At 43.5% G+C, this 20750-nt stretch overlaps 1 protein-coding gene across 2 annotated transcripts; it reads right to left on the minus strand.

The window, feature by feature from the left end:
• Positions 1-696: 696 nt before the first annotated feature.
• rassf1 (Ras association domain family member 1) lies at positions 697-19975 on the minus strand. 2 transcript variants are annotated; one of them, XM_026935330.3, is made up of 7 exons: positions 19839-19975; positions 18398-18693; positions 8193-8302; positions 4720-4827; positions 3749-4076; positions 3170-3285; positions 697-2571 (listed from the first exon to the last, which is right to left on the minus strand). In XM_026935330.3, the coding sequence occupies exons 1-7, from the start codon at positions 19841-19843 to the stop codon at positions 2422-2424; spliced, it is 1113 nt and encodes a 370-aa protein (XP_026791131.3). In that variant the 5' UTR covers positions 19844-19975; the 3' UTR covers positions 697-2421. The 2 variants fall into 2 exon arrangements, with proteins under 2 accessions (XP_026791131.3, XP_026791132.3); XM_026935331.3 differs by lacking the exons at positions 8193-8302; positions 18398-18693; positions 19839-19975 and adding an exon at positions 6656-8148.
• Between the last annotated feature and the right edge of the window lie 775 nt (positions 19976-20750).

The raw sequence follows: 20750 nt of genomic DNA on the forward strand, positions 1-20750 counted from the left end.
CAAAAGTATGTGCACCCCTGACCATTACATCCATATGAAGTTCTTCTCCAAACTTTTGCCACAAAGTTGGAAACACACAACTGTACAGGATGTCTCTGTGTGCTGTAGCTTTACGATTTCCTTCACTGGAACTAAGAGGCTCAAACCTGTTCCAGCATGACAATGTCCCTGTGCACAAAGCGAGCTCCATGAAGACATGGTGTGTGAAGGTTGGAGTGGAAGATCTCGAGTGTCCTGCACAGAGCCCTGACCTCAACCCCACTGAACACCTTTGGGATGAACTGGAACTGGAGACTCCTTACCCAACATCAGCGCCTGATCTCACTAATGCTCTTGTAGCTGAATGAACACAAATCCCCACAGCCACGCTCCAACATCTAGTGGAAAGCTTCCCAGAAGAGTGGAGCTCATTATAACAGCAAACACGGGAGGAATAAATCTGGAACGAGATCTTCAACAAGCACATATGGGTGTGATGGTCAGGGGTGCACATACTTTTGGCCTTCTAATGTATATAAATAGCAACGACTAGCATAAATATACTCTTCATATTGTCCGTTCATAATATTTATGTACTTGCTAACAATTTTAAGATATATATCCATGCATGTGTGTGTGTGTGCTCTTTGTTCTAATCTCACACATAACAGTAATAACACACACTGCCATGATCTTTCTCACAAAATATTTAATAAATTCACATTTTCATCAATCGCTCACTTTAACAGACATTTTACAAAATTAACTGCAGAATAAATAAGTCTTTTCACAGTTAAACAAGTTCCCGAGACGTCGTTTCATTTTCTCAGATTACACAACACTGACAGCGCAAAATAAAACTGATTATTTCAAGGAACAGTTTGGTAAAATGATAATAATAATAATAATAATAATAATAATAATAATAATAATAATAGTTGTGAGTGAGGTTTCTTTAGTGTAGCGCTGGAGCTATGAGTCTAATGTAACTACCAAATAATGGAAGTGTGTCTCGTCCAAAACGCTGTCTGTGCACAAGCCATCAAAACATTCGACATGTTTTAATATTCAAAACCTTACTTTTAATTAAACAATATATACAGTGGAACTTTATTCCAGCTTTCTGCTCCAATTCTGAGAGTTAGGAGAAAAAAAAAAATGTGATCCTGGTTGTTCAAGATGGCTGCTTCCATGACGCTCCAGTGTCGAGCTCCATGATGAATGTCTTGTTTATGAACATTCGGGTCTTGTTTATGAATGTTTGGGTCTTGTTTATGAATGTTTGGGTCTTGTTTATGAATGTTTAGGTCTTGTTTATGAATGTTTAAGTCTTGTTTATGAATGTTTAAGTCTTGTTTATGAATGTTTATGTCTTGTTTATGAATGTTTGGGTCTTGTTTATGAACATTTGAGTCTTGTTTATGAATGCTCGGGTCTTGTTTATGAACATTTGGGTCTTGTTTATGAATGTTTGGGTCTTGTTTATGAATGTTTGGGTCTTGTTTATGAATATTCGGGTCTTGTTTATGAATGTTTAGGTCTTGTTTATGAACATTTGGGTCTTGTTTATGAATGTTTGGTCTTGTTTATGAATATTCGGGTCTTGTTTATGAATGTTTAGGTCTTGTTTCTGAATGCTTGGGTCGTGTTTATGAATGTTTGGTCTTGTTTATGAATGCTCGGTTCTTGTTTATGAATGTATAGGTCTTGTTTATGAATGTTTGGGTCTTGTTTATGAATGTTTGGGTCTTGTTTATGAATGTTTAAGTCCTATTTATGAGTGTTTAGGTCTTGTCATTCCATCATCGTGACATCAGCGAAGTCCTGGATGTGATTTCAGGTGTCCACAGTCTTTTGTTCGTATAGTTTATGTGCAATAGGGAGCCATTTTGTAGTCCTCCTCTCTGTGGAAGTGCACTACACAGGGTAAACACTATTAGATTTATTATCACACTCCATGTAGCTCATGTTGATGTCCAGTAAGAAGCGATATTAGGATTCGTCTCTGACTCTCTGTGTAAGTGCTCCATACTGTCTATGCATCAGCTTTAATATATTAACCTCTACACTCTATGTGCAGTAAAGAGGCATACAGGAGTGTGTAGTCACAAATAAATGTGTTAATGCTACATCTGCTTGCTTTTCGCCTCCTCAGTGCTGTGTGTGTGTATGTGTGTGAGACCCTGAGCTCGTCCTGCAGTAGCTCTTTGTTTTCTCACAGGGATGGTTCAGACTCCTGTCCTCAACCGTGTGTGTTCTCAGCAGTGTGTGTCCTCAGCAGTGTGTGTTCTCAGCAGTGTGTGTCCTCAGCCGTGCGTGTTCTCATTCTCAGCAGTGTGTGTTCTCATTCTCAGCAGTGTGTGTCCTCAGTAGTGCGTGTTCTCAGCAGTGTGTGTCCTCAGCCGTGTGTGTTACGTCCAGTTCCTCTCTGTCACACTCCTCTCATCCCGGCGTGCTGAAGCTCCTCAGCGCCTCCTTCAGTTTGTCCCGTGCCAGTGAGTAGCGCTGTACAATCTGCCGGACGTGCTCCTCCTCCTCCCTCTGCAGGATCCGCAGGAAGTTACTGAGCTCGGGAAGACTGAACGCGTCCCACTGTGCAGAAGAACAACAACACATCACTGCAGCACTCTGTCTCACTATCAGATCAGACTGTGCTCAGATTGGACCCTATTTGTGGAATGGACTCTGTGATTTCTTGGACTAGACCTGCCTTAGCAACTCTGTGCATGATCTAGACTCAATGTCTGGATTGGACTCGGTTTAGAAGCGATATTCTTGGATTGGACTCTACACCTGGATTAGACTGGATGCTTGGATCAGACTCTATGCTTGCTTGCACTGGACCTGCTTTTTACTCTATACCTAGATTATACTCTTTTGCGCTTGGAGTGGACTCTATGCCTGAACATGCGTTAGTAGGTCTTTGCACAGATTGGACTCTAAGTCTAGATTGGACTAAAACAGTCTGTTTTAATCCAGGTATAGTGTCTTGGAAGGGACTCTGTGCTTAGATATGACTCTGTTCATGGATTGGATCTGCTTTAGCAAGTCATTCCTGCGTGTTTGCTTGTTCCAGCTTGTGCCTTGGTGTCTTTGTAAGAGACTAAAACCAGTAAAACCAATTCTTATTCTTGTGTGTGTGTGTGTGTGTTTATGTGTGTGCGTGTTTCAGTTTATCATGTGCACTCACGTTCACCTCTCCTGTCTCGTTCTCTCTGAGTATGAAGCTGAGCGCGTTCTCACTGGGACCTGCACACAGACGCAGGAAGAGTGGACGCTCATCATCACACAACTTCCTCAAGTACACTGAAAGAGAGAGAGAGAGAGAGATTATATTTTGTATCAGACTTCCCTTATATGGTCATAGTTTCCTGTTCTTGTTATCCCTTGGTGGAATTAAATTTTCATCTGCTTCTTGTTTTTCTCTCATTAGTTAGTTGGAAGTAGGAAGTTTTACTCTCTCTGTCCTCTACACTCTTCACTTTTGCTGCGTCCCAATTCACCTCCTATCCGTCCTAAATAGTATCCAAGATTAGAATTAGTGCGTCTCAAATCGTAGTATGTTGAAACGAGGATCCCAAAGGTTCCTGGATGGTGGACTAAGTGTGGATCCGTGGACACTTTATCAGCTAATATTACCCGCAACTGTTTCCTGACATACTCGCTAATGTGTTATGCTTCATACTTTACGTCCATACTTTATTCATGAAGAATGATGGAGTTTGATTGAAAAAAAAAAAAAAAGAAGAAGTAGCTGTGCGTTCCTCACCCTGGCCGTTCCTCTCGCTGCGTTCGAACAGAGCGAATTTAGCCGGATTGTCCACCACTGTGAATTTGTTGAGCAGAGCCTCGATCACCTCTCGGACCCGAGTGTGTGAGCCGACGTGCAGCTGCTTCGCCGTGTCTCGGGGCAGGTAGAACGACGTGCAGAGGCCGTGCGAGGGCAAGGAGGAAAAGGAGGAGCAGAAAGAGGAAGAGGAGGAAGAGGAAGATGAGGAAGAGGATGAAGAGGACAGTCTCTGAGCTGGGGGAAGAGAGACGGGCCGAGCCAGCTGGAACTGGACCTTAATGAAACCCGTATACGAGCCGTCCCGGTTCTGAAAGGACACACGACAGGACGAGAACGTTACACTAATAAACACTGATACGATAAAACTTCCTTTTGTTTTCTTTTAAATCTTACTCTACTTTACTTGATCTGATACTTGATTTGATATTTAATCTGATACTTGATTTGATATTTAATCTGATATTTGATTTGATATTTAATCTGATATTTGATTTGATATTTAAACTGATATTTGATTTGATATTTGATTTGATATTTGATTTGATATTTAATCTGATATTTGATTTGATATTTAATCTGATATTTGATTTGATATTTAATCTGATACTTGATTTGATATTTAATCTGATATTTGATTTGATATTTAATCTGATATTTGATTTGATATTTAAACTGATATTTGATTTGATATTTGATTTGATATTTGATTTGATATTTAATCTGATATTTGATTTGATATTTAATCTGATATTTGATTTGATATTTAATCTGATATTTGATTTGATATTTAAACTGATATTTGATTTGATATTTGATTTGATATTTAATCTGATATTTGATTTGATATTTAATCTGATATTTGATTTGATATTTAATCTGATATTTGATTTGATATTTGATTTGATATTTAATCTGATATTTGATTTGATATTTGATTTGATATTCCTCACCAGACTCATGTAGAGGTTGCTGTTGATCTGAGCGTTGTATTCTTTTACTTTGTGTTGGAGCTCAGAGATGGAGAGCTGCTGCTGTTTCCTCCAGTCCACCACAGTGTCCTACACACACACACACACACACACACACACACACATACACACATACACAAGATCTCCTCAGTGAATATCCAATCTTTATCACCTACATCTTCTCCATATTTTCAGTGACACTGACGTGGTCCTGAGAGATAACGTGATCATATCTACCACTTAATCCTAATCTACCTCTACAAAGCTCTTCAACGTCGTTACACCTACAGAAATTAACACCATTAACATCGAAAATCTGGTAAATTCTTGAGTACCTGGTCACCTTTACAATCATATCGAGAAGAATAATGTAATCGCTCATATTCTGTACATCCTGGTCATGTAAACAGTCCCATTTTGGGTGTTTAGATCTTCACGCTTCTGTTTGTTTTAATGAAACTTTCATGATTTCCAAACTGTCATGGTCCTACTGATGTGTGTGTGTGTGTGTGTGTGTGTGTGTGTGTGTGTGTGTGTGTCTATGTGGAGGATATTGTTCCTCAAATCCCTTGTCATCTTTTCCACATCTTTTCCACGCAGCAATGATAAATATAATACTCAAAATCAAATAAAAAGTTAATTTAAAAAAGTTTTAAAAAGCTTTCAAGATCCAATAATCAATAACGCTGATTATAATGTACAATGTAATGTATAATATACAATCTCCATTTTTAATTATTTAATTATAATGCACTAACTAATGCTTTTTGAGTTTTGCTGATCTATTTAATAATATTAATAATAATAATAATAAAGTAAACACAAAGTAAAACTTAACACAAACAAATTACACATAAATGAACCCAGGATGCACAATAATTACTGCGTAATAATAAAAATAAAAAGCAGGAGGGGATAAATGACAGAATATGAGTAAAGCAGCATAGTGAAAGTGATATAAGAGATATAAGACATATAAGTCTCGTGTAAAGCGGTGTATTTTTTGTAAATAAGAGGCGTAGTTAAAGTGTGTGTGTGTTGTGACTGTGAGACAGACAGATTGTGGATCTGGTTTGTAGTTACTCATTGTCATCAGTGTAATTCGGATTGACAGAGGCCACGCCCCCTTCTTCCCTGTACCACCAGTTAACATCTGTGAACCTCCTAATGACATGCGAATATGCTAATGAGCTGTGTACTTCACTGTGTCTGGTAATTAGGACAGTTCTGTGTCAGAAAGGGGTCCATGTGCACCGAAAAAGTGCTTTTAGATCCTTTTCTTTGTGTCATGTCACTGCACCGGTTCAACAAAATACACACGTAGACATGTAACGGTATATAATAATGTAGCTGTGCACTGTCCTGTACTCGGTTCTGGATATTAGGATATATTAGAACATAAAATGATCAACAGGATTAATATATTATATTAGATATAAACCCTTATTCATCACATGACATAGTGGAGTTGCTATTTTTACCGGCATTTAAATAAATTTATGTATATGTGTTACTTCCTCATTACTGATTAATATATAGAAATAAATCATGATAATAAAATGCATGTTTAATTCTGTATATATCTTCATTTATGTGGCTTTTGTTACTACTGCACCATAATTCATAAACGTGTGTGTATGCGTATACACTAACACAAACAGTTCTGCGTATTTAATATATATATAGCTTAATTTAGACGAGTGAATAAGACTATGAGACCGTAATAAAGTAGTTATAAACTGTCTTATCTATTACACTTCCATGTTAGGACTGAGTTGATGTAATTCTTTTTAGAAATCTGTATATTCGCAGTCTTATATACTCGTCTATATTTCTGCATACAGTCCAGCTTGTACATATAGAACCCTATAGACAGATATGTGTATTTATATTTATATGTAATGAAACTTCTCCTCACCTCGAGTGTCTTCGGTTTGCGTGAAAACGAAGTGCGTGCGGTGAAAAAGTGCTCGAGCTCGGAGTCGGAATCATCCTGACTGCAGTATCCGCTGCTCGCCGCGCTCCTGCCCCCCCACGACATCACCAAACACACCTCCGTATCCTCAACCTCAACTTCAACCTCACTGTGCCTCACTAACACACACACACACACACACACACACACACACTCTCTCTCTCTCTCTACAGAGCAGAAGATTAACCTGACTGTTAACCTGATTTTCCTCAGGTGTGTGTCTGTGTGTGTGTGTTTCTAGTTCATCTCCTTCAGTCTGCACAGAGCTCTGTTGGCTGTAGGTGTGGAGTGCAGATGGCTATAATTTAAGCTCCTCCCACACTGTATATTACCATGACACGTAGCTCCGCCCCCTCTAGCCACAGCCAGTCATATCTCAGAATGGCACGAGCAATGCTTTATTTGCATTAAGGCTAGGCACTGTGAGCTGTAATCAGTATGATCAATGTGTGTGTGTGTGTGTGTGTGTGTGTGTGCGTGAGTGTGTGTGTGTGTGTCCACTATCCTTCTCTGATATAATTAGCTCTCCTCTGACCAGCTGTCTGCTCTCGCTCCCCTTTCTGAACACTATTACAGCACGCTCATTCACTCTCACTGCACGCCATAACTCCCTATTACACCACAGTGATGATGAATTCTGGATTCTGATTGGTCAGGAGGTGTGGATTAATTTTCTATAACAGCAGCTCTGACAGTAGCGCAGCTGCAAATCACAGGTTTATATTAATGCACTCGTTCTGATACGTTATCGTTTCTGTAGTGACAGAGACTCATACGGTGGACGCTTTAAAAAAAAAAGCGTTGATATGGTGAAATTTTCTGTAAGAAGACATTTATTTTAACACGTATGGAAGGAGTCTCCAGTGTCAGCGCTTTGTAACAGTCAGAGGGTAAAGCTGTAACTTTAAGTTTTCTGACGTCTTCAGGACAGAGGAGTTTACGCTTTACGTGACAAGCTGTGGGTTTTTTGTCTTATTAACTTCAGGAGACAGAAAAAAAGAGCAGCTGGTGAGGGAACGACTGTTTATAGCTGCTATAACGTAAGTGAGAACAGGAACTAACTTGTTTCCCCAACATCCCACAACACTGAATGTAACTATAAATGGATAAAAAGTATGATGTGTCGTTCTTTAATTAATAAAAAAAAAAGTAATATTTAACCGTGTCATCAGTTTCACCAGACAACACAACATTCAGAAGGAGTCGTTACTATTCCACTTATGCTAATGAATATTTTAATGAAATGATGAATTGTTGACGCGTGTGTGACGCTCAGAAAGGAAACGAACAGCTGCTGTATTGTGCGGTTGCCGTGGTAACGGGCGCGTCGTAAAGCGAGTGCCGTGAGCGCGGTAATAAAATCACACACAGCATATGGAGCAGTGAGAGAGCTCGAGGCACGAGCAACGCATCACTCCAACCCCCCACCACACACACACACACACACACACACAAGTGTGTGAGAAGAAGTGCTCTTTACCACGTCCGTGTCTATCTCGATGTCCTCGCTGCAGTCCGAGTGTCCGAGCACGGCTTCACAGTCCAGCTGTATCAGGGGCCGACAGCGGGAGTGACACGTGTACCTGCAGTCTGCTCACACACACACACACACACACATCAATCCTAATATACCAGACAACAAAACACACACACACACACACTCCTACACTCCTTAAAAAGAACAGGTGCTCTGTAGTGCCATTATACAGGTTCTTTTGTTGACCTTCTGGAGGAACCCTTAAGGTTCTACACAGAACCCAACCCCAGAGTGTCAGAAAGGGTTCCGTCTGTTTCCTGGAAGCTAAGAATTGTCCAGTGAACCCTCCAAGAACCTTCTTTCTATGAGTGTGATGCCATAGAGGAACCATTTTTTCACCAAAGGAATATTTTGATTGATTTTTAATCATTTTGTTTGATGCCAGAGATTTTATTCCTTACTATAAATGTGACTATTATGTGGGCGGGGCTTAGTGATGTAAACTAATTATTATATTTAAAAAATCGCAAAAGAATTACAGCCTGAAAGATTTATATTTACGTGTAAATGGTTCCTCTATGGCGTCGCTGGAACAAAACTCTCTGTTACCTTTCTCTGTCTCTCTGGGGGAACCGTTAAAGGTTCTCTGTAGAACTTTACAACAGTTTTTCCCTTCAACTCCTAAACACTGCCAACAGCTGGAAAACTTCCAAACACTAATCAAATATAATCAGATTACAGAAGTGTTGTGTAGCGCTGAGAAAACCACGACCCTCAGGGCTTCGGCTTACTTTAACACGTGATGAATTCATCTGTAATCTCTCTCTCTCTGTCTCGCTCTCCCTCTCTCTCTCTGTCTCTCGCTCTGTCTCTCTCTCCCTCTCTCTCTCTCTGTCTCTCGCTCTGTCTCTCTCTCCCTCTCTCTCTCTCTGTCTCTCGCTCTGTCTCTCTCTCCCTCTCTCCCCCCTCTCTCTCCCCCCCCCCCTCTCTCTCTCCCCCCCTCTCTCTCTCTCTCTCCCCCCCTCTCTCTCTCTCTCCCCCCTCTCTCTCTGTCTCTCTCCCCCCTCTCTCTCTGTCTCTCGCTCTGTCTCGCTCTCCCTCTCTCTCTCTCTCTCTGTCTCTCTCTCTCTCCCCCTCTCCCCAGCGGAACACAGTAACATTCATTGAATATTGTATGTTTTTTTCCCCCAAACTTCTTATTCATGTGCTTTCTGAAGGCTCCCTAAACCCCTACACCCTACACTCCAATCTGTACACTTTACACCCTAATCCCTACAACCTACACTCTGATCTCTATACCCTACACCCTAATCCCTGCACTCTAATCCCTACACCCTAATCCCTACACTCTACACTCTGATCTCTATACCCTACACCCTTATCCCCGCACTCTAATCCCTACACCCTAATCCCTACACTCTACACTCTGATCTCTATACCCTACACCCTTATCCCCGCACTCTAATCCCTACACCCTAATCCCTACACTCTACACTCTGATCTCTATACCCTACACCCTTATCCCTACACCCTAATCTCTAGTCTCTACACCCTAATCCCTACACTCTACACTTTAATCTCTACACCCTACACCCTAATCCCTAAACCCTACACCTTTATCTCTACACCCTACACCCTAATCCCTACACCCTACACCCTTATCCCTACACTCTAATCTCTAGTCTCTACACCCTAATCCCTACACCCTAATCCCTACACCCTAATCCCTACACTCTAATCCTTACACCCTACACTTTAATCTCTATACCCTGCACCCTTATCCCTACACTCTAATCTCTAGTCTCTACACCCTAATCCCTACACTCTAATCCCTACACCCTACACTTTAATCTCTACATCCTACACCCTAATTCCTAAACCCTACACTCTAATCTATACATCCTACACCCTAATCCCTACACTCTACACTCTAATCTGTGTGTTGCTGATGATGGGGTGTTAATGTGTGTGTTGCTGATGACGGGGGTGTTAATGTGTGTGTTGCTGATGACGGGGGTGTTAATGTGTGTATTGCTGATGATGGGGTGTTAATGTGTGTGTTGCTGATGACGGGGGTGTTAGTGTGAGTGTTGCTGATGATGGGGCTGTTAATGTGTGTATTGCTGATGATGGGGGTGTTAATGTGTGTGTTGCTGATGATGGGGTGTTAATGTGTGTGTTGCTGATGATGGGGTGTTAATGTGTGTATTGCTGATGATGGGGGTGTTAATGTGTGTGTTGCTGATGATGGGGGTGTTAATGTGTGTGTTGCTGATGACGGGGTGTTAATGTGTGTGTTGCTGATGACGGGGTGTTAATGTGTGTGTTGCTGATGACGGGGGTGTTAATGTGAGTGTTACTGATGACGGGGGTGTTAATGTGTGTGTTGCTGATGACGGGGGTGTTAATGTGTGTGTTGCTGATGACGGGGGTGTTAATGTGTGTGTTGCTGATGACGGGGGTGTTAATGTGTGTGTTGCTGATGATGGGGGTGTTAATGTGTGTGTCGCTGATGATGGGGGTGTTAATGTGTGTGTTGCTGATGACTGGGTGTTAATGTGTGTGTTGCTGATGATGGGTGTGTTAATGTGTGTGTTGCTGATGATGGGGGTGTTAATGTGTGTGTTGCTGATGATGGGGTGTTAATGTGTGTGTTGCTGATGACGGGGGTGTTAATGTGTGTGTTGCTGATGATGGGGTGTTAATGTGTGTGTTGCTGATGACGGGGGTGTTAATGTGTGTGTTGCTGATGATGGGGTGTTAATGTGAGTGTTGCTGATGATGGGGTGTTAATGTGTGTGTTGCTGATGACGGGGGTGTTAATGTGTGTGTTGCTGATGATGGGGTGTTAATGTGTGTATTGCTGATGATGGGGGTGTTAATGTGTGTGTCGCTGATGACGGGGGTGTTAATGTGTGTGTTGCTGATGATGGGGTGTTAATGTGAGTATTGCTGATGATGGGGGTGTTAATGTGTGTGTTGCTGATGATGGGGGTGTTAATGTGAGTGTTGCTGATGATGGGGGTGTTAATGTGAGTATTGCTGATGATGGGGGTGTTAATGTGAGTATTGCTGATGATGGGGTGTTAATGTGTGTATTGCTGATGATGGGGGTGTTAATGTGTGTGTTGCTGATGATGGGGGTGTTAATGTGAGTATTGCTGATGATGGGGGTGTTAATGTGAGTATTGCTGATGATGGGGTGTTAATGTGTGTGTTGCTGATGATGGGGGTGTTAATGTGTGTGTTGCTGATGACGGGGTGTTAATGTGTGTGTTGCTGATGATGGGGTGTTAATGTGTGTATTGCTGATGATGGGGGTGTTAATGTGTGTGTTGCTGATGACGGGGGTGTTAATGTGTGCGTTGCTGATGACGGGGGTGTTAATGTGTGTGTCGCTGATGACGGGGGTGTTAATGTGTGTGTCGCTGATGACGGGGGTGTTAATGTGTGTGTCGCTGATGATGGGGTGTTAATGTGAGTGTCGCTGATGATGGGGTGTTAATGTGTGTGTCGCTGATGACGGGGGTGTTAATGTGTGTGTCGCTGATGACGGGGGTGTTAATGTGTGTGTCGCTGATGATGGGGTGTTAATGTGAGTGTCGCTGATGATGGGGTGTTAATGTGTGTGTCGCTGATGACGGGGGTGTTAATGTGTGTGTTGCTGATGATGGGGTGTTAATGTGAGTGTTGCTGATGATGGGGTGTTAATGTGTGTGTTGCTGATGACGGGGGTGTTAATGTGTGTGTTGCTGATGATGGGGTGTTAATGTGAGTGTTGCTGATGATGGGGTGTTAATGTGTGTGTTGCTGATGACGGGGGTGTTAATGTGTGCGTTGCTGATGACGGGGGTGTTAATGTGTGTGTCGCTGATGATGGGGGTGTTAATGTGTGTGTCGCTGATGACGGGGGTGTTAATGTGTGTGTCGCTGATGACGGGGTGTTAATGTGAGTTGTACTGATGATGGGGGTGTTAATGTGAGTGTTGCTGATGATGGGGGTGTTAATGTGTGTGTCGCTGATGATGGGGTGTTAATGTGTGTGTTGCTGATGATGGGGTGTTAATGTGTGTGTTGCTGATGATGGGGGTGTTAATGTGTGTGTTGCTGATGACGGGGGTGTTAATGTGTGCGTTGCTGATGACGGGGGTGTTAATGTGTGTGTCGCTGATGACGGGGGTGTTAATGTGTGTGTCGCTGATGACGGGGGTGTTAATGTGTGTGTCGCTGATGATGGGGTGTTAATGTGAGTGTCGCTGATGATGGGGTGTTAATGTGTGTGTCGCTGATGACGGGGGTGTTAATGTGTGTGTTGCTGATGATGGGGTGTTAATGTGAGTGTTGCTGATGATGGGGTGTTAATGTGTGTGTTGCTGATGACGGGGGTGTTAATGTGTGCGTTGCTGATGACGGGGGTGTTAATGTGTGTGTCGCTGATGACGGGGGTGTTAATGTGTGTGTCGCTGATGACGGGGGTGTTAATGTGTGTGTCGCTGATGACGGGGTGTTAATGTGAGTGTTACTGATGATGGGGGTGTTAATGTGAGTGTTGCTGATGATGGGGTGTTAATGTGTGTGTTGCTGATGACGGGGGTGTTAATGTGTGTGTTGCTGATGATGGGGTGTTAATGTGTGTATTGCTGATGATGGGGGTGTTAATGTGTGTGTCGCTGATGACGGGGGTGTTAATGTGTGTGTCGCTGATGATGGGGTGTTAATGTGAGTATTGCTGATGATGGGGGTGTTAATGTGTGTGTTGCTGATGATGGGGGTGTTAATGTGAGTGTTGCTGATGATGGGGGTGTTAATGTGAGTATTGCTGATGATGGGGGTGTTAATGTGAGTATTGCTGATGATGGGGTGTTAATGTGTGTATTGCTGATGATGGGGGTGTTAATGTGTGTGTTGCTGATGATGGGGGTGTTAATGTGAGTATTGCTGATGATGGGGGTGTTAATGTGAGTATTGCTGATGATGGGGTGTTAATGTGTGTGTTGCTGATGATGGGGGTGTTAATGTGTGTGTTGCTGATGACGGGGTGTTAATGTGTGTGTTGCTGATGATGGGGTGTTAATGTGTGTATTGCTGATGATGGGGGTGTTAATGTGTGTGTTGCTGATGACGGGGGTGTTAATGTGTGCGTTGCTGATGACGGGGGTGTTAATGTGTGTGTCGCTGATGACGGGGGTGTTAATGTGTGTGTCGCTGATGACGGGGGTGTTAATGTGTGTGTCGCTGATGATGGGGTGTTAATGTGAGTGTCGCTGATGATGGGGTGTTAATGTGTGTGTCGCTGATGATGGGGTGTTAATGTGAGTGTCGCTGATGATGGGGTGTTAATGTGTGTGTTGCTGATGATGGGGGTGTTAATGTGAGTGTCGCTGATGATGGGGTGTTAATGTGTGTGTCGCTGATGACGGGGGTGTTAATGTGTGTGTTGCTGATGATGGGGTGTTAATGTGAGTGTTGCTGATGATGGGGTGTTAATGTGTGTGTTGCTGATGACGGGGGTGTTAATGTGTGTGTTGCTGATGATGGGGTGTTAATGTGAGTGTTGCTGATGATGGGGTGTTAATGTGTGTGTTGCTGATGACGGGGGTGTTAATGTGTGCGTTGCTGATGACGGGGGTGTTAATGTGTGTGTCGCTGATGATGGGGGTGTTAATGTGTGTGTCGCTGATGACGGGGGTGTTAATGTGTGTGTCGCTGATGACGGGGTGTTAATGTGAGTTGTACTGATGATGGGGGTGTTAATGTGTGTGTTGCTGATGACGGGGTGTTAATGTGAGTGTTGCTGATGATGGGGGTGTTAATGTGTGTGTTGCTGATGATGGGGGTGTTAATGTGTGTGTTGCTGATGACGGGGGTGTTAATGTGTGCGTTGCTGATGACGGGGGTGTTAATGTGTGTGTCGCTGATGACGGGGGTGTTAATGTGTGTGTCGCTGATGACGGGGGTGTTAATGTGTGTGTCGCTGATGATGGGGTGTTAATGTGAGTGTCGCTGATGATGGGGTGTTAATGTGTGTGTCGCTGATGACGGGGGTGTTAATGTGTGTGTCGCTGATGACGGGGGTGTTAATGTGAGTGTTGCTGATGATGGGGTGTTAATGTGTGTGTTGCTGATGACGGGGGTGTTAATGTGTGCGTTGCTGATGACGGGGGTGTTAATGTGTGTGTCGCTGATGACGGGGGTGTTAATGTGTGTGTCGCTGATGACGGGGGTGTTAATGTGTGTGTCGCTGATGACGGGGTGTTAATGTGAGTGTTACTGATGATGGGGGTGTTAATGTGAGTGTTGCTGATGATGGGGTGTTAATGTGTGTGTTGCTGATGACGGGGGTGTTAATGTGTGTGTTGCTGATGATGGGGTGTTAATGTGTGTATTGCTGATGATGGGGGTGTTAATGTGTGTGTCGCTGATGACGGGGGTGTTAATGTGTGTGTCGCTGATGATGGGGTGTTAATGTGAGTATTGCTGATGATGGGGGTGTTAATGTGTGTGTTGCTGATGATGGGGGTGTTAATGTGAGTGTTACTGATGATGGGGGTGTTAATGTGAGTATTGCTGATGATGGGGTGTTAATGTGAGTATTGCTGATGATGGGGGTGTTAATGTGTGTGTTGCTGATGATGGGGGTGTTAATGTGTGTGTCGCTGATGATGGGGGTGTTAATGTGTGTGTTGCTGATGATGGGGTGTTAATGTGAGTATTGCTGATGATGGGGGTGTTAATGTGTGTGTTGCTGATGATGGGGGTGTTAATGTGAGTGTTGCTGATGATGGGGGTGTTAATGTGAGTATTGCTGATGATGGGGGTGTTAATGTGAGTATTGCTGATGATGGGGTGTTAATGTGTGTATTGCTGATGATGGGGGTGTTAATGTGTGTGTTGCTGATGATGGGGGTGTTAATGTGAGTATTGCTGATGATGGGGGTGTTAATGTGAGTATTGCTGATGATGGGGTGTTAATGTGTGTGTTGCTGATGATGGGGGTGTTAATGTGTGTGTTGCTGATGACGGGGTGTTAATGTGTGTGTTGCTGATGATGGGGTGTTAATGTGTGTATTGCTGATGATGGGGGTGTTAATGTGTGTGTTGCTGATGACGGGGGTGTTAATGTGTGCGTTGCTGATGACGGGGGTGTTAATGTGTGTGTCGCTGATGACGGGGGTGTTAATGTGTGTGTCGCTGATGACGGGGGTGTTAATGTGTGTGTCGCTGATGATGGGGTGTTAATGTGAGTGTCGCTGATGATGGGGTGTTAATGTGTGTGTCGCTGATGATGGGGTGTTAATGTGAGTGTCGCTGATGATGGGGTGTTAATGTGTGTGTTGCTGATGATGGGGGTGTTAATGTGAGTGTCGCTGATGATGGGGTGTTAATGTGTGTGTCGCTGATGACGGGGGTGTTAATGTGTGTGTTGCTGATGATGGGGTGTTAATGTGAGTGTTGCTGATGATGGGGTGTTAATGTGTGTGTTGCTGATGACGGGGGTGTTAATGTGTGTGTTGCTGATGATGGGGTGTTAATGTGAGTGTTGCTGATGATGGGGTGTTAATGTGTGTGTTGCTGATGACGGGGGTGTTAATGTGTGCGTTGCTGATGACGGGGGTGTTAATGTGTGTGTCGCTGATGATGGGGGTGTTAATGTGTGTGTCGCTGATGACGGGGGTGTTAATGTGTGTGTCGCTGATGACGGGGTGTTAATGTGAGTTGTACTGATGATGGGGGTGTTAATGTGTGTGTTGCTGATGACGGGGTGTTAATGTGAGTGTTGCTGATGATGGGGGTGTTAATGTGTGTGTTGCTGATGATGGGGGTGTTAATGTGTGTGTTGCTGATGACGGGGGTGTTAATGTGTGCGTTGCTGATGACGGGGGTGTTAATGTGTGTGTCGCTGATGACGGGGGTGTTAATGTGTGTGTCGCTGATGACGGGGGTGTTAATGTGTGTGTCGCTGATGATGGGGTGTTAATGTGAGTGTCGCTGATGATGGGGTGTTAATGTGTGTGTCGCTGATGACGGGGGTGTTAATGTGTGTGTTGCTGATGATGGGGTGTTAATGTGAGTGTTGCTGATGATGGGGTGTTAATGTGTGTGTTGCTGATGACGGGGGTGTTAATGTGTGCGTTGCTGATGACAGGGGTGTTAATGTGTGCGTTGCTGATGACGGGGGTGTTAATGTGTGTGTCGCTGATGACGGGGGTGTTAATGTGTGTGTCGCTGATGACGGGGGTGTTAATGTGTGTGTCGCTGATGACGGGGTGTTAATGTGAGTGTTACTGATGATGGGGGTGTTAATGTGAGTGTTGCTGATGATGGGGTGTTAATGTGTGTGTTGCTGATGACGGGGGTGTTAATGTGTGTGTTGCTGATGATGGGGTGTTAATGTGTGTATTGCTGATGATGGGGGTGTTAATGTGTGTGTCGCTGATGACGGGGGTGTTAATGTGTGTGTCGCTGATGATGGGGTGTTAATGTGAGTATTGCTGATGATGGGGGTGTTAATGTGTGTGTTGCTGATGATGGGGGTGTTAATGTGAGTGTTGCTGATGATGGGGGTGTTAATGTGAGTATTGCTGATGATGGGGGTGTTAATGTGAGTATTGCTGATGATGGGGTGTTAATGTGTGTATTGCTGATGATGGGGGTGTTAATGTGTGTGTTGCTGATGATGGGGGTGTTAATGTGAGTATTGCTGATGATGGGGGTGTTAATGTGAGTATTGCTGATGATGGGGTGTTAATGTGTGTGTTGCTGATGATGGGGGTGTTAATGTGTGTGTTGCTGATGACGGGGTGTTAATGTGTGTGTTGCTGATGATGGGGTGTTAATGTGTGTATTGCTGATGATGGGGGTGTTAATGTGTGTGTTGCTGATGACGGGGGTGTTAATGTGTGCGTTGCTGATGACGGGGGTGTTAATGTGTGTGTCGCTGATGACGGGGGTGTTAATGTGTGTGTCGCTGATGACGGGGGTGTTAATGTGTGTGTCGCTGATGATGGGGTGTTAATGTGAGTGTCGCTGATGATGGGGTGTTAATGTGTGTGTCGCTGATGATGGGGTGTTAATGTGAGTGTCGCTGATGATGGGGTGTTAATGTGTGTGTTGCTGATGATGGGGGTGTTAATGTGAGTGTCGCTGATGATGGGGTGTTAATGTGTGTGTCGCTGATGACGGGGGTGTTAATGTGTGTGTTGCTGATGATGGGGTGTTAATGTGAGTGTTGCTGATGATGGGGTGTTAATGTGTGTGTTGCTGATGACGGGGGTGTTAATGTGTGTGTTGCTGATGATGGGGTGTTAATGTGAGTGTTGCTGATGATGGGGTGTTAATGTGTGTGTTGCTGATGACGGGGGTGTTAATGTGTGCGTTGCTGATGACGGGGGTGTTAATGTGTGTGTCGCTGATGATGGGGGTGTTAATGTGTGTGTCGCTGATGACGGGGGTGTTAATGTGTGTGTCGCTGATGACGGGGTGTTAATGTGAGTTGTACTGATGATGGGGGTGTTAATGTGTGTGTTGCTGATGACGGGGTGTTAATGTGAGTGTTGCTGATGATGGGGGTGTTAATGTGTGTGTTGCTGATGATGGGGGTGTTAATGTGTGTGTTGCTGATGACGGGGGTGTTAATGTGTGCGTTGCTGATGACGGGGGTGTTAATGTGTGTGTCGCTGATGACGGGGGTGTTAATGTGTGTGTCGCTGATGACGGGGGTGTTAATGTGTGTGTCGCTGATGATGGGGTGTTAATGTGAGTGTCGCTGATGATGGGGTGTTAATGTGTGTGTCGCTGATGACGGGGGTGTTAATGTGTGTGTTGCTGATGATGGGGTGTTAATGTGAGTGTTGCTGATGATGGGGTGTTAATGTGTGTGTTGCTGATGACGGGGGTGTTAATGTGTGCGTTGCTGATGACAGGGGTGTTAATGTGTGTGTCGCTGATGACGGGGGTGTTAATGTGTGTGTCGCTGATGACGGGGGTGTTAATGTGTGTGTCGCTGATGACGGGGTGTTAATGTGAGTGGTTCCTGACAGGAAGGCTATGTAACTCTAATAACTACTCTGTACACCAGTGGTGAGCAGAAAAGCATCTCAGAACACACTTTAGAAAGGAGATCAGCATCCAGATTTTCCTCACAGACGCACACACACACACACACACACATACGCACACACACACACACACTCAGGGTTGTTACTCACTGACGCAGCGAAGGCTCCGTTTGTAGATGCCCCAGATAAACTCTCCACACAGGTCGCACCAGGCGAGATGTGTGTGTCCGCAGGCCTGGAAGTCGTGACCTTCCCCCCGTCTGAACTTCTCCCAGAGCGAAACGTCGAAACGCACCGTGTCTCCGACCAGACGCACCGTGTGACTCAGGCTCGGCCGCTCCGGGGGCTTCTGAGAGCCCACGGGTCCAGCAGTGGGCGCTAACTCGATCCTGTCTTCAGGGGAGAGGTCCTGCAGCTCAATCAGCTCCCAGCGGGACATACTGGAGCTGACACACACACACACACACACACACACACATTCCACATAAACTGACTGATGTGTCTCATCTAAAGTGTTTCGATGTGTGTGTGTTCGTTTCCCTCATCCTCACTGAGACGCTGTGAATGAGACGGAGCCCCAGGATCTACACTCATCATGTTTACTCTCTCTCCAGCTGAAAGAAGTGATATTTGTCTCGAGTCAACATTAAGAGTTGTCCGGTGATAAGCCAGTGTGTGTGTGTGTGTGTGTGTGTGTGTGAGAGCAATGATCAGTGTTCAGTATGCAGGATGAGTGTGTGAAGTGCTCAGGGGGAGTGTGTAGGTCACCGAGGGGCCTCGTCTTTGGTTCTCATCCAGGATTCCCAAAAAAACACACACAAAAAAAGGGGAACAAGAGGAAAGTGGAGTTTTCCAGAACAAAATGGAGCCACGAGAACATAACGGAATAATCCGATAATTATTCATCATTAATGAACACATCATGAAAACTTAGAAAATTACAATATGTAGAAGAGAGAGATGCTAAATATCTTCCAGATCACGCCTAGTAATGCATCTAAAACACATTTCTCTTTCTGGTTTAGCTTTTTCCTGCCTCTTATTATCATTATTATTATTATTATTATTATTATTATTAGTATTATTATTATTATTATTATTCAGTTTAATTAGAATACCCTGCAGTTTTTTTATATCTACATTTTTAATCATTATATTTTATTTTTTTCCCACATTTTGCTTTTTTATATCCTGATTTGATTTAGAAATTTTCTTACACTCGCTCTTCGCTTCTGTGTAAAACAGTTATTAAAATAAAAAATGCATAAATTAATAAATATAAATGAAATGATCGCTTCACTCATAGACAAATTACAGACATTAATTATTAAAATTTTTCCACTTTAAAGCAAATTATTGTCCTTTTCTACACAGTCTTTAATCATGAAGTTATTTATAATGTTATTCACTGTTTATTAATGTAGCAGCTTCAACTTCATATAGATTTAATAATAATAATAATAATAATAATAATAATAATAATAATAATATCCAGCTGGATTTCTGGGCTTATAAGTTATTAATTTATGAACTCCAGACTACTTGAGTGATGATTAAATTATTCAGTTTTTTTTTTTTTTTTTTTGCTCACCTCATTCGTGTGCTTTTGTCCGTTTAGTGTACAATCCCAGTGCACTGTGATGAGGACAAACCCGTGTGTTTCTGAGGAATGAAGCCCGACACGTCCCGAGTCTCAAACCGCGCACTGAGAAAGGAAACTCACTAACACCCCCCCCCCCACACACACACACACACCTCCTTCCCCCCTCCCTCCTCCAATTAGGTCGTCGCCATGGCAACGCTGAAACGTGACGCGCTATAGGATGTGGAACAGCTCCAGCTCCAGGTCCAGGTCCAGGTCCAGATCCGCGCACTGAGCACCACGTTCCTCTTCCTGATCCTGCTCTCAATGAACACATTATTTAGTGTTGAGTGTGAAAGTGCATGCCTCTGTCTCTGCGCCCTGAGCAGCACTGCGCATGCGCACAGATTAGCGCAAATCCCCGATTAATGACACAGAGAGAGAGAGAGAGAGAGAGATTAAACCTCAGGAAAACAGGCTAAGCAGCTGGACCCAACACCATAAACAATGACTCCTGCATTTTTAATATAAATCACCAAATAAATGATATAATAATATATACATCTTTATTAATTAAACTCTGTTTAATATTCAGTGTTACTGTATAAGACTTTATATTATTTGGGGAAGGGAGAAATCTTTTTACATAAAAACACCAAACTTACTTTAACTTTAACATTTTTTTAGCCTTTTTGTTTTCTCAGGTGAAATCGTAGATAATAAAACTTATGAATAAAACATTTCACCATTAGTTATTAAATTAGACAAAAAAAAGTACATCTGTTTACATCTGCGATCTTTTTCATAGGTAGTGAGGGACGTTCAGCCTGATCAGCCAATCACAAACCAAACACATTATGACATCACAACTGCAGTTTAGCGAACATGGCCTAGCAAACTTCAGCGCTGGTTTTATTGACG

The sequence above is a fragment of the Pangasianodon hypophthalmus genome, chromosome 20 (assembly GCF_027358585.1).
Source record: "Pangasianodon hypophthalmus isolate fPanHyp1 chromosome 20, fPanHyp1.pri, whole genome shotgun sequence".
Taxonomy (NCBI): Eukaryota; Metazoa; Chordata; class Actinopteri; order Siluriformes; family Pangasiidae; genus Pangasianodon; species Pangasianodon hypophthalmus.

Coding starts and splice junctions, on each gene's coding strand:
- rassf1 (XM_026935330.3), bottom strand. Junction 4,828..8,192: donor TCGAGATAGACACGGACGTG/GTAAAGAGCACT, acceptor GTGTGTGTGTAG/GACACTGTGGTGGACTGGAG. Junction 2,572..3,169: donor ACGAGACAGGAGAGGTGAAC/GTGAGTGCACAT, acceptor TCTTCTGCACAG/TGGGACGCGTTCAGTCTTCC.